Source organism: Ixodes scapularis, unplaced genomic scaffold (assembly GCF_016920785.2).
Source record: "Ixodes scapularis isolate PalLabHiFi unplaced genomic scaffold, ASM1692078v2 PGA_scaffold12__126_contigs__length_90152505, whole genome shotgun sequence".
Classification (NCBI taxonomy): Eukaryota; Metazoa; Arthropoda; class Arachnida; order Ixodida; family Ixodidae; genus Ixodes; species Ixodes scapularis.
Window position 1 is genome coordinate 61,836,465 of NW_024609838.1, and position 13,957 is coordinate 61,850,421.

General features: G+C 47.1%; 3 protein-coding genes across 3 annotated transcripts; 1 reads left to right on the forward strand and 2 right to left on the reverse strand.

Moving 5' to 3' along the window:
• Positions 1 to 643: 643 nt before the first annotated feature.
• On the forward strand, positions 644 to 1,078 carry LOC120848132 (52 kDa repressor of the inhibitor of the protein kinase-like). Its single transcript, XM_040220079.1, has one exon. The coding sequence runs from the start codon at positions 644 to 646 to the stop codon at positions 1,076 to 1,078; it is 435 nt and encodes a 144-aa protein (XP_040076013.1).
• Positions 1,079 to 1,840: 762 nt separating this feature from the next.
• Positions 1,841 to 5,021, reverse strand: LOC115320085. Its single transcript, XM_040220089.1, has 3 exons — positions 4,071 to 5,021; positions 3,774 to 3,926; positions 1,841 to 2,098 (listed from the first exon to the last, which is right to left on the reverse strand). Exons 1-3 carry the CDS (start codon positions 4,167 to 4,169, stop codon positions 2,030 to 2,032), a joined length of 321 nt encoding a protein of 106 aa, XP_040076023.1. The 5' UTR covers positions 4,170 to 5,021; the 3' UTR covers positions 1,841 to 2,029.
• A 2,236-nt stretch (positions 5,022 to 7,257) lies between these two features.
• Positions 7,258 to 9,585, reverse strand: LOC121835383. The gene has a single exon (XM_042289554.1). It carries the CDS (start codon positions 9,270 to 9,272, stop codon positions 7,383 to 7,385), a length of 1,890 nt encoding a protein of 629 aa, XP_042145488.1. The 5' UTR covers positions 9,273 to 9,585; the 3' UTR covers positions 7,258 to 7,382.
• Positions 9,586 to 13,957: the final 4,372 nt, after the last annotated feature.

Here is a 13,957-nt window from a genome sequence, read left to right on the forward strand (position 1 = left end):
AGGGCTTCCCCACAAAGAACGAACCATCTACAAGGCGAAGTAGAAAACCTGAGGCAAGAAAGAAAATCGGTGCTTTCTTGTTGCCAAACGAGGTGGGGCCACGATGCACTTCAGCGTTTTCTTGAACTTGAACTCCTCGAGAGATCGGACAATGGGAGTGTATCCCATTGTCCGATTTCTCGAGGACTTCGAAGAACATGGCATGTCATCTGATACATCGTCGAAGGCTTCTCAGCTGCTCAGTGCCATCACAAAGCCCGAGTTTGTCGTTTTGCTTCAGGTTTCTGGTGACCTCTTTGCTCTAACTCTGCCTTTTTGCAAGTTTTTACAAAAAATTGACTGTGACTTGTCTAAAGTGTGTGACCACGTAACGACTGTTATAAACGTCTTTTCCACAAAACAATTGAGCGCGGAAACTGAATTTAAGAAGATTTTTGAGAAGTCGTGCTTTTTGTTGGAAGGTGCAAATGTTGTGATGGCTCTACCACGGATCACTGCAAGGCAGATGCAAAGAAGCAACGCGCTATCAGCTGCTGCCGAAGAGCACTACCGGAAAAATGTGTATCTGCCTTTGCTGGCATATTTTGAAAACCAGTTGAGATAGCGTTTCGATGCTCACGGGAAGGTTGTGGCCGGGCTTAACATGTTGCTTCCGAGGTACTGCGCTTCAGCTAGTCTTTCCGCTATTGACGATGCAGTCAAGTTCTATCTGGGTGAGATTCCCTCAGCCGACAACATCAACGCAGAGTTGACGCTGTGGATGAGCAAGCGCTGCCAAATCGAAGAGAAGGATCGGCCAGCTTGCGCTTTGCAAGCGCTAGGCATGTGTAACCAGAACTTCTTCCCGAATATTCACAGCTTGCTCTGCATCCTGGCGACACTTCCCGTATCCACCTCAACCCCAGAACGGATTTTCTCAACATTGAGAAGACTTAAAAGCTACCTACGGAACCACATGAAGCAAGACAGATTGACCGGACTGGCGCTGCTCAGCGTCCACCGAGAAATTCAAGTGGACCCAGAAGAGGTCCTCGCGGACTTTTGCAAGTTGCCGCGGAGGAAGAACTTCGTTGTTTAAACAGCTCACAATACGAAAAGAATCGTCGGGAACCTTGCGTGTTTGAAGTGTATCTGTGCAAGCAGAGTGTGTCAACGGCAATATAAAGAGCTAATCGTCGTGCTGCTTGGTTCTGTTTGTTTCCGATTATTCTCACCTTGCTTGTATGCGAACGACACTTCCAGTGCTGCCGTGTCAGGAGCCACTGGTAGGCAGGGGTCCGGATCTCGTAAGGGACGTACCGAACCCCGCAAAGCACTCAAGATATGCGCAGATTTCGTGTTTGTGCCCTCAACCTAAGTATGAATAGAATGGATACGAATTGCAACTGGGGTTTAAAACTTCACGAGAGCGATTGCTCTGAACGTGAAAAATTATTTCGCTGGCAGTCGGTGGCAGGTCGGAGGTCCTCTAGGCACGGTGGTAGCGGCATGGCGAAGGCAACTAGCGACTTCTCATATAACGCAGGGTCGTCCAGGTGAATTGGCAAAAGTTATACACCAACTTTTATTCCTTTCCATTACCAGGAATTAAATTCCTGACAGTTTTTTTTCTTTAGGTTACAAGCGATTTGAAAGTATCCTTTTATTACCTTTTTAGCAAAGCGGAGGACCAGCCCCGGTACAGTGCGTGGTACATGGTTGGTGCACTTGCAGCCAGCCGATTTTAATATCCACCTCTGCGCACGCGCAGTGGCGCCGGTCGGCTACCGGGTACCAAACCGGGACCGGTTCTCCGGTTTGCTATAACTCTCCATTATATGCCACCGATGCACATGATTCATAGGCGAAAATAAGACAATAGACATTTTCAAAATGGCCACCGTTGTCCCCGAAAACCCCCCCAAAATTTTTTTCCGGGTACGGCCCTGTCTCCAGATCTTCCTCTGAGTAATTGATATATTCTTCTTTGTAAATATCTGTGAGAGGTAGTGGCAGGCATTCGAGACTACCCTCGTCTTCCGAAGCAGTATCAGTGTCTTCTGGGTCTTAAAAACATTGAGGGCAGCATCTTGAAGAGCTTTGCATCCGGGTAACTCTCCTAAAATGAAATAAAAAAGCAATGAAATTTACTCAATACTGTATGCTTGCATGAGCTAAGGAAATAAAGAGGGAGGGGATATTTCAAGGGCCAATAATGTTTGTTTCACCAAGTGACATTTCAATGACAGATGATATTGTTTCCGTGAAGGATAGTTTGATCGAAATCCCTTCTAACAGTGCCTTATTGATAGCTACTTCCTATGTTTCATTTACATTCTGAACACATAATACCACTGGTGCCACCATAATCAAAAAGGCAATGCAGGAATGATGAGGCATATCATTTCCTAGCGAGCACTCTGGCTAATGGATGACATATAACCATAAGTGTCGATAAACTGTTCAACATACCGACAAATTTGAGTCTTGGCATTGCATACCGTAAAATCCCGAGAGATGCCCCACCCCCGAAAGATAGCCCACCCCAATTTTTGGACCGATTTGCTATATTTTTTTAAACACCGAAAGATAGCCCACTACTAGTAATAATAGTGTTGTGTATAGCGTAAAAACCCAAATATAATATGAGTTTTGTTTTTTTTTTTTAAATTTTGTTATGGAAGATTTGCGGCTGGTATTATTCACGGGTCCTAACAATTTCCAGCTTCGATGAGGCACGATCTAATGCTGTTTGACATAGTTTCGGTTTCGAGGCAATAAGGCGCTCAAAACAGCTATCATTATCATCATTAAAATCACAATGTTTGAGGCGCCACCATCCATCACAGTGAGGCTCGGCAGTAGCGTCGGCGCGAAGACGATAATCGACCGCCTTCAAAAGAAAAGTCCTTTTGGTTGCAGAAGGCATCGGCAACAGTGCAGCCAGACGACAATTCGCCGTAAATGAGGGCAGCATCCGCATATGGAGATGACAAAAGCAAGCTCTGTTTGCGTGCAATGGAACGAGAAGAAACTTTAGGAGCCCGAAGAATGGCGTGTTCGCCGACTTCGACACTTCGCTCTAACTTTGTAAAAGAGCAACATGAACGGCACTTCGCCGTAAACACCGAGCTGCTGCATGAGAACTTTGGCGAGCCGACATTGGGTTACTCGCTTTATGCGCCGTGCCAAGATTTCATTGCGTTGTCGCTCGCTCGTTGCTCGTTCTTTCAAGTGCGGGATTTAAAATGCGCTCGACAGCACTGAAGACTACTTACTGCCTTTGGGAGGAGGCGTCGGACAAGGAGTCTGACGGACGTGATGACAGTGATTAAGGTTCAGTTATGATGCAAATTAGGAATATTTTCGTAGTCCTGATTTTGTTTCGTATTATACACGGATAATTTTTTTTTCGCAGTCGTCAAATTAACTTGTGGAGTTCGAAAAATTCTTGTCGCATGACCTCAGTCGCGGGTTTTTACGGTACTCTTCTACTGGTCCGTCGTTCGTTTGCGCTGTATTCTCGTTCCAACAAGCTTCGAAGGGACACAACCCAAAAATAGCAATTTTTTAAAACTTTTCTTGATTATACACCGAAAGTTAGCCCACTCCATATTTTCACCCGATTTGCTCTTGATGTTAGGTGAGCTATCTCTCGGGATTTTACGGTACACAAAATAAGACGTACACTAGGAGCCTAAACCCCCTGCCCACTGACCTGAAGCGGTGATCCCAGTTATGACCCTGACATGTACAAATGATGGGCAGATCTCCCATTGCAAATGACAGCTTACCTTCACTGACTGGAGAAACTGAGAGAAGTTGCCCTTGGCTTGTGGTGCTGATGATGATGGCGTGTTTTGTCTATCTGATAATTCTGGTACTTTGCCAGGGTGGTCCTTCCTTGGTTTTGAGAAGTTGATATCTGCAATCTTGGATGCTTGCACCTGCATGAGTATGCAAAGTTCTTGGCACATTAGAAACTTGTTTACGTGCCAAATATAGTGTATGGCATCTTTGCCAGGTTTTTATAAGTGGGAAAAAATATTGTATACCTTAGCACAACACATGAGTTAATTTGAGGTGCTTACCTTCCCTGAGCTTGATGTTGCACTCCACGAGCAGAGTACGGATCTGCTTGGCATGGCTGTGCCACCCATTCGGACAGCTGCTTCAACGTGAAACAGCATGGCTGCATACCTCGCCCAGCCTAGTAGACAAAACAATTTTAGCAAACCTGTCCTCCAACAAAGCTTCAACTGGGCTTAGTTAGATAATGAGTCATAGTATTTTTCAATTAATGTGAGAGTAGTAGTAGATTGGGGTTTCCTTTACATGTTTCCTTTACACATAGGTGTAAAGGAAACATGCTCTTTGTAAAGTTGGCAAAAGTAGTGGAGGCGTTTTTCTTCATACGCAGGACGTTCTAGAAGGATATGTGAGACACTCAGCGGTTCCTGCAATGTTCACATTCAGGAGGGTCCTCCCCACGTAAGAGGTGTCCGTGCTTGAGCCGCGTGTGTCCTACGCGTAGTCGACAAAGGACTACCTCATAAAACCTGTCTCTGTGCCTAGCACTCTGCCATTCACCAAGAAAAGGCTTAATCATGTGCAGTTTGTTTGACACCTGTAGGCTCCATTCTGCTTGCCACTGAGCTTTAACATGGTATTTGATTAGGGCACAGTAATCTCTGTATGGGATGCTACTAATGTCTACAGCACGGGAGCCAGAAGTGCCCGCAGCACGATCTACCTCTTCGTTCCCTGGGATTCCGACATGGCTCAGTACCCAGCAGAATAGAACATTAGATCCTTTCCTGGTTGCTGCTACTATTTTAATTTGTAATAAAACAACGAGGGCATTCTTTGGGGCTTCAAGCGATGTCAGAGCCCGTAAAGCACTCAGTGAATCTGTATATATAACTGACCGAGAGTTACATGTTTGGATATGCATGATCTACCGCAAGCAGGCCATGCAGTTCAGCAGTGAAAACAGTAGCGGACGAATTAAGCCTACGAACACTTCTTACTGAAGGGCCAATCATGGGACAGCCAACAAATGATTCAGTTTTTGTGCCGTCTGTGTAGTAGTGGGAATGAGAATCGTGTTCCTTGTGGAGTTCGAAAAATTCTTGTCGCATGACCTCAGTTGGGGTATCCTTCTTATTGAACTTTGTTAATGAAAAATCACAACGTATGCAGTTGCAATCCCATGGTGCCACCGACCTTGCAACTGTAGCAACTGGGAGCTTACTGTCTATCCCAATTGACTCTGCCAATGATGATGATTATGATGATGATTGGGGTTTAATGGCGCAAGAGCGACTACGGCCATATTGCGCCAAGAAAGTTAATTTAAGGAGCCTTGCATTTACATCTAACTTTACTTATCTATATCAAGTGCAAAAGGCCAATTGCATGTAGGAAACTTAAAACGCGAGCAAATGGTACCAAAGGTCTATCACCAAGCAAAAAATAAGGATGAAATGGAAGGTGGTTTCTGAAAAGTTCTGGAAAATATCTTCGACGTTGATGATCCAAAAATCTACAATTCCACAGGATGTGAAAGACAGTTAACATTTTCCCACACTTTTCACAGAGCTTTACATCTTCACCGCAGAGCAAGTGCAGGTGAGTCAATCGAGAATGACCAATTCTCAAGCGGCATAAAAGAACTTCCGAACGGCGGTCCTTATGGGAGGAACTCTCCCACACTTCTAAGTTGGGCTTAATAATGTGAAGTTTGTTATCTATCTGTGTGTCCCAATCCTGTTGCCATAACTTAATAATTGACTTGTTTAAGGCTGGCTTGAGGTCTTGGTGCGGCAGGCCAAAAGACGTTTCCGTGTAATTTTTTGCAGAAAGAGCAAGATGGTCTGCATTCTCGTTACCGGGAATGCCCACATGACTGGGCACCCAGCAGAAGTTTATAAATTGTCCTAGATGGAAAGCTTTGTTTATCTGAAAACGAACCTGTTGCACAAGAGCGTTCTTGCTGTCTGCTGAAGATGAAATAGCTAAGAGAACACTTTGGGAATCAACAAACAGAACTGCTTTGTTAATGTTATTTTCTAGAATATATTCAATAGCCATCAGGATACCATACAGTTCAGCAGTAAAGATAGTTGCTAGAGGGTTGAGTTGCCTCACTTCACTGAAAGCGAGAGAATAAACTGCACAGCCTACGCAATTCAATGTTTTCGAGCCATCAGTGTAAAAGTGGAGATAGTCACTATATTTCTTCTCTAGCTCTGCGAACTCCCGCAAGAGAACAAGACGAGGAGCAACCTTTTTGCTGTACTTCGAAAGTGACCAATCACAAGAGATTGGCACCAAATCTCAAGGAGCAACCCTATAGGCCTGTCTCAACAAAGGAGGCTCATCAAAACAAAGGTGCAGCGACCTTGCCATGCTCTCAGCCCGAAGGCTCAAGGGCCGAACAATACTGGGCTTATTCTCAAAAAGGCGCAATGATGCAGAGGTCTGCAGAGCAGAGAATGCAGGGTGGTGTGGATCACTATGAACTTTGTAGGCATAGCAGAGACTAAGATATTGTCTGCGTCGCTCAAGGGACATCTGATGTGTTTCAGCATACAGACTCGGCACGGGCGACGTGCGAAAAGCACCTGTGGCTAGACGCAGGCCAAGGTGATGGATTGGGTCTAACATCTTCAAAGCAGATGGTCGTGCCGACGCATATACCGGTGCACCATAATCCAACCGGGACCGCACTAGAGAGTTATAAATTCGCAGCAGACATCGTCTGTCAGACCCCCAAGTTGTGTGCGACAGCACTTTAAGAATATTGGAAGATCATAGGCATTTTCGTTTTAGTTCTTTCAAATGGGGTACGAATGTGAGCTTCTTGTCGAATATCACGCCTAGAAACTTGTTTTTGTTTCTGGAGCTATTGGCATGAAATTTACAGAGTCTGTTGGTATAAGGGCATTGATAATAACTGTAAGATTTGAATTAATTATCATTGTTCACTTTTGAGTTACATGAGTTTTTATGTTCCTTTGTTCTGCCAAGCCCGAGATATAAATGGACTATAGTATGAACATTAAATTCGCTAGACAGGTGTCTGAATATACACCCAAGGGAGTGACAGAGCCCTTTCGGTGAATTTCATTCAAGAACAGCTTTTAATACAAATTCAAATTTTCATGTCACCAAAGTCATTAACAGATATAAAAACAATTTATGGATTAAAAAAAAATTAGCATCTTATTGCAAAAAGTGGGCTTGTCACACCCTTCTACTACTATCCGTCATCAAAATAAAAGAAACAGCGCACAAATCGAACAACTGCTTTGCGAGATATGCTTGGCAAAAGTAATGTAAGATTCAATAAACACCTTCTCGAGAAACGAAGTCCCAAAGTTAGATGCAGCACAACAGTGTCAAAAAGAACCCGCAGCATAGTCTGTGGTGCTGTGTTCAGCTCTCCTCTTCTGGCGTGCATCTTGCTTTGCGTGGTGGCGCTTCGTGGCCTTGCTCAAGCGCAGAGAGTCCTTTTCCGAGGCCCGCCGGAGAGCCAGGTGTGCAGGCTGGAGGTTCATGGCACTGTTTATCTCCTGATGTGCCCTAGCACAGCCAGCATTGAACCTGATGACTGCCTCGTGCAGGGCAGCCTCTACAGACACCAGTGAAGCATGCTGCTCCTTCGGCATCAAAGACCACAGTACCGAATGAAAGCTTTCCGCAGCATTTTGAGTCTTGGCTCCCAAGCAGCGCGTGAGGAGCGCCGTTTGTGACAAGCGCTCGTACACAGGCAGCATGGCCTCGGCAACATAGTTGGGGAGACAGTACTTGTGTTTTGCCAGTGGCTCTCCTTTTGCCTCAGCTGCCCTGTGCCTGCACCAAGAGTCTGCTCCACTTGGACACAGGTCGTGCTTCGGATTTTCATCGGTTGAGGTGACATGGTAAAAGGTCGCCAACACGGCCCGCTTCATGGCGCCCACGTCGTTGCTGTGATTCCTTATGGCCCATCCGTAGTAGCCAGTGAGCTTTTCAATTAGTCCTTTCGTGAGGCGGCCCTTTCCTCCTAGTGGCTTGTCACTCTTCTGCGAGAGATTTCGCAAAGCAGTCCCCATTCGTTTCTGCACATGGTTGAGGCATTCTTCTTTCTTTATGGGGACAAACCCATAGGTTCTCTCTTCGGTTAGGGCACCAAAAGTCCTGCTGTCCCCATCTGAAATCAGCGTAGTGTACCGCAAATCATGTTTTTCCAAAGAACGCCCGAAAAGTGCAAGTGCAGCATCAACTTCCATCCTTCCAGAGTTCGCATCAGTGTTCTTTTGGCAGTTGTGGTTTTGTAACCACTCGGCGTACTTCTCGTCTCCAGGCTTGGGTCCAGTCTGGCAGCCGAGACACAGATTGCAGAGCACTTCAGCATCTAGAATCAGGCCGGTGTCGAATTCTATGACGCTCCCAACGCCGACATGGGAACTGAAGCCCCTCTTGTGCCAGGTGCCATCATAGACGACGGCAATATCCCTGGTGAAACTTGGGTCCATGTCCTTGCATATACTTTTCACAGCAGCAGCGGACTCTGTGAATATCTTCTCTGCAGAAACTGCAGCCGACTTGCTGACAACGTTTTTGAGGTGTTCCTGATAAGTCTTGTGATGGAGTCCTCGGTGGGACACGTTCATCGTTGACCAGAAATCATTCAACGCAGTCTGGCCCTTGCCGATGCTCCTGATTGCAGATATTGCTCTCAGGTTCACGTCAAACGCTTTAGAGTCGGCCTTGCGTGGTGAAGACCAGGCGTGGGAAACAACTTCACAGACGGGGCACACAAGTTCAAGCTTCACAGCAAGACCCAGAGCTGTCGATTCTTGAATCTTCATTCCCGTGGCTGAGCAGCCTTGGCAGACCGTGTAGCCAAGAAGTTCATTGATAGCATCTAGCCGCACGATGGTGAATTTCGATGACGAATTCGTCGGAGTAGGAGGATCTTGCTTCAGAATATCAAACTTACGTTGCGTGGCAGACACGGAAGCAAGTTCGGCACGAACGGCATCGCGATGTTGCGCTGCCGCTTCAGCTTCCGCCCGAGAAACGTACTCCGTCTGCAGGTGCACCGTCGTGTTTCCCGTCGAAGTTCCAGGCACACAGGAGCTGATAGATTCTTCAGCTGCAGTCGGTGAACACGTCGACACGACTATGTCGCTGCCTGTGGCGGGAGCCGCATCGGCGCTCGATTTCGCTGCTCTCACTTCCTTCATCGAGCGTTTACACGCTCCGTACGCAAACCTCGTCTTGCTTTTGTACTTACTCCTCCACATCGCTAGCCTGATTGAAGAAGAGGCGCGATCGAGAAAACAAAACCGACGTAACAATGGAGGAGTGAAAAGCGAAGCTGACAAAGCACGAGGGCAAGCAAGCAGATCACTGCCGAAGGAGCAGACGACGCAAGCCCGCGAGCGGCAGGAGCGGGAGGAAGGGAAAGGCAAACAGCGTGCGGGGAGAGGAGAGCTCACCGCGCGGCCAATAGTAGCCGCGTTCTCCTCCGCGCGCTCGGGGAGCGCGCGCTCTGTCCAATCACGTTCTCGCAATTGCAACGTAGGAGGACGGCGATAGCGCCCTAACCAAGCGGCCGTAGCCGTTTTGGGAGCCGGCAAAAAAAGGAGAAAGAATTCACGTTCAAAACAAGACCAAGATGGCGGACGTCGGCCAAGCGCATCGGGAATGGCGAGCGCGCGAAGAAGAGTTGAGTTTTGACGTTTGATCGTCACTTGGAAGCTACCCACGCGTCGTAGATATTTGTTTTTAAATACTTTCTCGTTGTATTCGGTACTGATAATTACAGGGAAGGTAGTTTATGAGATATACAACCCAAAAATATAGTTTTCTAAAAATCGACTTTTTCGCGATTTTTCGGTTTTCAAGGCCCGCGTCCTCCCTTAACAGTAATGGTAACGTTATTCAGATGCAAGGTAGGATCCGGTGACAACCCTCGACGCAGCGAAAAAAGAACACATACGGTTTTGTCGGGGGAGAAGCGAAACCCGTTTTCGGCTGCCCACTTGCTCATCCTGTTGATTGTCAGTTGCAGTTGACGTTCACAACTATGCAGATTGCAAGAAGAAACTGAAATTTGCACATCATCCACATACAAAGAATAAGATACTGTCGGTGGTATCACCTGAGCCAGGCTATTGATTTTAACTGCAAAAAGTGTGACACTAAGCACCCCTCCCTGAGGGACACCACTTTCTTGAGAAAACACATCTGATAAGGTGGAGCCCAGACGGACTTGGAAAGTACGTCCCATTAAGAAGTTTTGTATACATCGCAACATGCGACCCCGAACACCGTAAGCATAGAGATCCCGCAGGATCCCATAGCGCCACGTTGTATCGTACGCCTTTTGCAGATCAAAAAACACAGAGAGACAGACCTGGCGGTGTACAAACGCCTCACGAATAGATTTTTCAAGGCGGACTAAGTGGTCCAGGGTGGAACGTCCAGCTCTAAAACCACACTGATTAATGTCAAGCACATTCTCACTCTCCAAGAAATGAATGAGACGTCGGTTAATCATTCTTTCGTAGGTTTTTCCCAAGCAACTTGTGAGAGCAATGGGTCGGTAGCTAGTTGGTTGAGAAGCATCTTTGCCAGGCTTCAGAAGAGCGATTACATGAGCTCTTTTCCAAACCTCGGGAAATGCAGAGCGATGCCACAATGAGTTATAAAAGGTCAACAAACTGCCTAGAGAATCAGGTGACAGGTGCCTTAACATCTCATAATGAACATTATCTGGTCCAGGAGCAGACTGTTTCTTTACACTAAGAGCCACTTTGAGCTCAGAGAGTGTAAAAGGCCTGTTGTACGGAGTGTCACGAGCACCAGACAAAATGATTGGTTGTTTCTCTGCTGTCGAACTGAACTTTTTAAAGGCTTCACTGCAGTTGCGTAAACTAGAAACATCCTGAAAATGTTTCCCAAGAACATTCGCTTGATCTTTCAGAGATGTTGAAGATGATGCAGGGAAGAGAGGAGTTCTGAAAGGTAAGTAGTCGCCCCTAACCTTTCTAAGCCGATCCCACGCTTCTTTTGTAGATACAAAACTACTCAAGGACGTCAAATACTTTCTCCAGGAGCTTCCCTTCGCCTGGCGTCTTGTCCAGCGAGCTTTAGCTCTCGTTTTCTTAAACTCAAGTAAGTTGCTAGAAGTTGGATATCTACGAAAGATGCACCAAGCTTTGTTCTGGGACTTTCGTGTTGTTTTACAGTCATCATTCCACCATGGCTTGCATCTCTTAGGAAGACGACCAGACGTTTGAGGGATACTCCGTGTGGCAGCATGTATTATAACCTCTGTGACATACAGCGTTGCTTCATCTGGATTCATGTTTGAGATTATAGAAGAATCAATCAGTGCCTCTAATTGAAAAATGGACCAATCTGCCTTATCTAGTTTCCATCGGGGCATTCGTGTTAACAGAGTCGGAAAACAATCGGGAAGTGATCGCTCCCAAAGGGATTATTAAAAACCTTCCATGAAAAGCATGGAAGTAATGAAGGTGAAGTAATAGAAAGGTCAATAGATGTAAATGAGTTGTGAGCAGAACTAAAAAAAGTAGGCTCTCTCCCGTTAAAAATACACAAGTTAGATGATAATAAAAACCGCTCAATTACTCGGCCTCGAGAATCGAGGCGAGTACTGCCCCACATGGGGTGATGGGCATTAAAATCTCCTAAAATTAAGAAGGGTTGAGGAAGCTGTCCTACAAGACCCTGAAGTTTGTGAAGTTGCAATGGAACGTTTGGTGGCAAATAAATGGACACAATTGTAATGAGGCGGTCTAAAAGAAGGCGTACCGCTACAGCTTCGAGTGGTGTGCAGAGAGGGACCTCAGAGCAGGCAACCCCGCTCTGCACGACCACTGCTACGCCACCAGAACTGGAACTCAGACGATCTTTGCGGAACACTTGATAACGTCGTAAAATCTGTGTATGATGTGTTTGAAGATGAGTTTCTTGTAAAGAGAGGGCAATAGGCCGAAGATAATCCATAAAATAGTTAACGTCATCAATATTGGGTAAAAGACCACGACAGTTCCACTGCATAAAATGCAAATTCTTCATTTATCTAAAAAGGTGAAGTGTAAAATTAAAAAGAGAGAGGCAATGAAGAAATTGAGAGTATGAAATTAATGGTTATTTGGGAGGGACCACTGGTTTTTTCCCTTTAGACTTCAAAGTCTGCCACTCCATGTCACCCTCGTCGGATGCAGGAGTGGGTGACTCAGCGGTATCATCCATAGCCTCTATTTCTGGAGGCGAGCCTTTACCTGAAGGTTTTGGCTGGCTCGTGCGGGGTGGCTTGCCCCGGCCACGACCAGCCGAAGAGGCACCGGAGGTGCTGGGCAGAGTGTCTTTCAACTCTGCCTCCTCCGGCCCCTTGGGTACTGGGGGAGCGGCACGAGGGTTGTGCCGCTCTTTCGAAGAGGAGGTCCTCTCTGAGGAGGTCGGGCGGGAGTTTCGCCCCCTCTCCCCGGGAGAAGACCGCGAAGTCCGGACAGGTGCGGCATTTGCCGGCCTGTCTAGAACCAGCGAACCAGCATGTGCACTCCCTCCATGAAGAGGGGGGCACTGCTGCCCCGGCTGGGGGGTTGGGGCCCTGAGGGCTGCCTCCAGAACCTCAGGTGAGACCTGGGTAGCCCTAGACTCCGAGCGTGGCACAAGATCCCTCCGTGCCACGTCGGCGTACGATCCCTTCGACATGAAGGAATACCTTTTCTTCGCTTCGCTATAGCTGATATTTTCTTTGGCTTTAATGGCAATGATTTCCTTCTCTTGCTTCCATATGGGACAGCCACGATAGTAGGTAGGGTGTGGTCCATCGCAATTAACGCAGTGGGCCACATTCTCGCAATTGTCAGAGATGTGATCCTGACTGCCACACTTTGCACAAGTCGCCTTCCCTCGACAGCTGCGTGTTCCGTGACCAAAACGCTGGCAACGGAAACACCGCTGGGGGTTGGGGACAAAAGGGCGGATGTGGCAGTTCAGGTATCCAGCCTTGATTGTTTGTGGCAGTGTGTGTCGTTCAAATGTAAGGATGACGTGTTTTGAAGGGATTTCTTCACCATCTTTTTTGAACATAATCCGTTTTACGGCGACAACGCCAGCACCTTGGAGTCCCTCGAGGAGTTCTTCCTCACTAGTGTGAAGGAAGTCATCTTCAGAGAGGACTCCACGGATGGTGTTCAGTGTGCGGTGAGGGCTCACCGACACTTTCACATCAAGTATGGTGTTCAGCTTGAGAAGCGCTTCACTTTGCTTTTTATTATTTATCTCAACAAGGAGGTCTCCTGAGTGGAGTTTTTTAGCCTTGTAGGAAAACCCTACAAGGTGTTCAAGTACTTTGGCAACGACAAATGGTGAAAGCTTTGAAACAGGTTTCTGTTCATCGAGAGAATGAACAACGAAAAACTTCGTGAAGTTTTCTACCTCTGGTTCTTTTTCAATAGTCTTGTGTTCAGGGCAGCGCCTTTTAACGGCTTGCCCCGAACGGGGTTTGGAAGAGAGGGGCGCCATAAGAGGGCAAGGAGTGTTCGGAATCTGTGGCGCGCCGCCCACCACGGAGCCCAACGAGGGAATAGGTAACACCCCATAACAAATATGGCTTTGCTGGAAGCATTACTCTATTAGCGCTACCCAGAAACTATAACCAAGTGTGGATCTGGACAAGAGTATCTGTCACCACCCAAGGTTAGCCCTTGCCGCCAAAGGAGTTGAAAAAGGAAAGAAGGGAAATGAGAAGAGTGAAAAGAAGAAGAAGACAAGGGTGAAAGAAAGGAGGGGATAGTAGAAGTGGCGACTAGGCTGAATCATCCTGGTCGGGCCAAGCCAGGACTCCCGTCTACGGGAAGCGGGGGCCGAAGTGGTGTATTGCCTCGCCCGGGGGGCCCCGAAGGGTCCAAACCTACCCCGGGCTCGGCTCAACCACCAGGATGCCCTT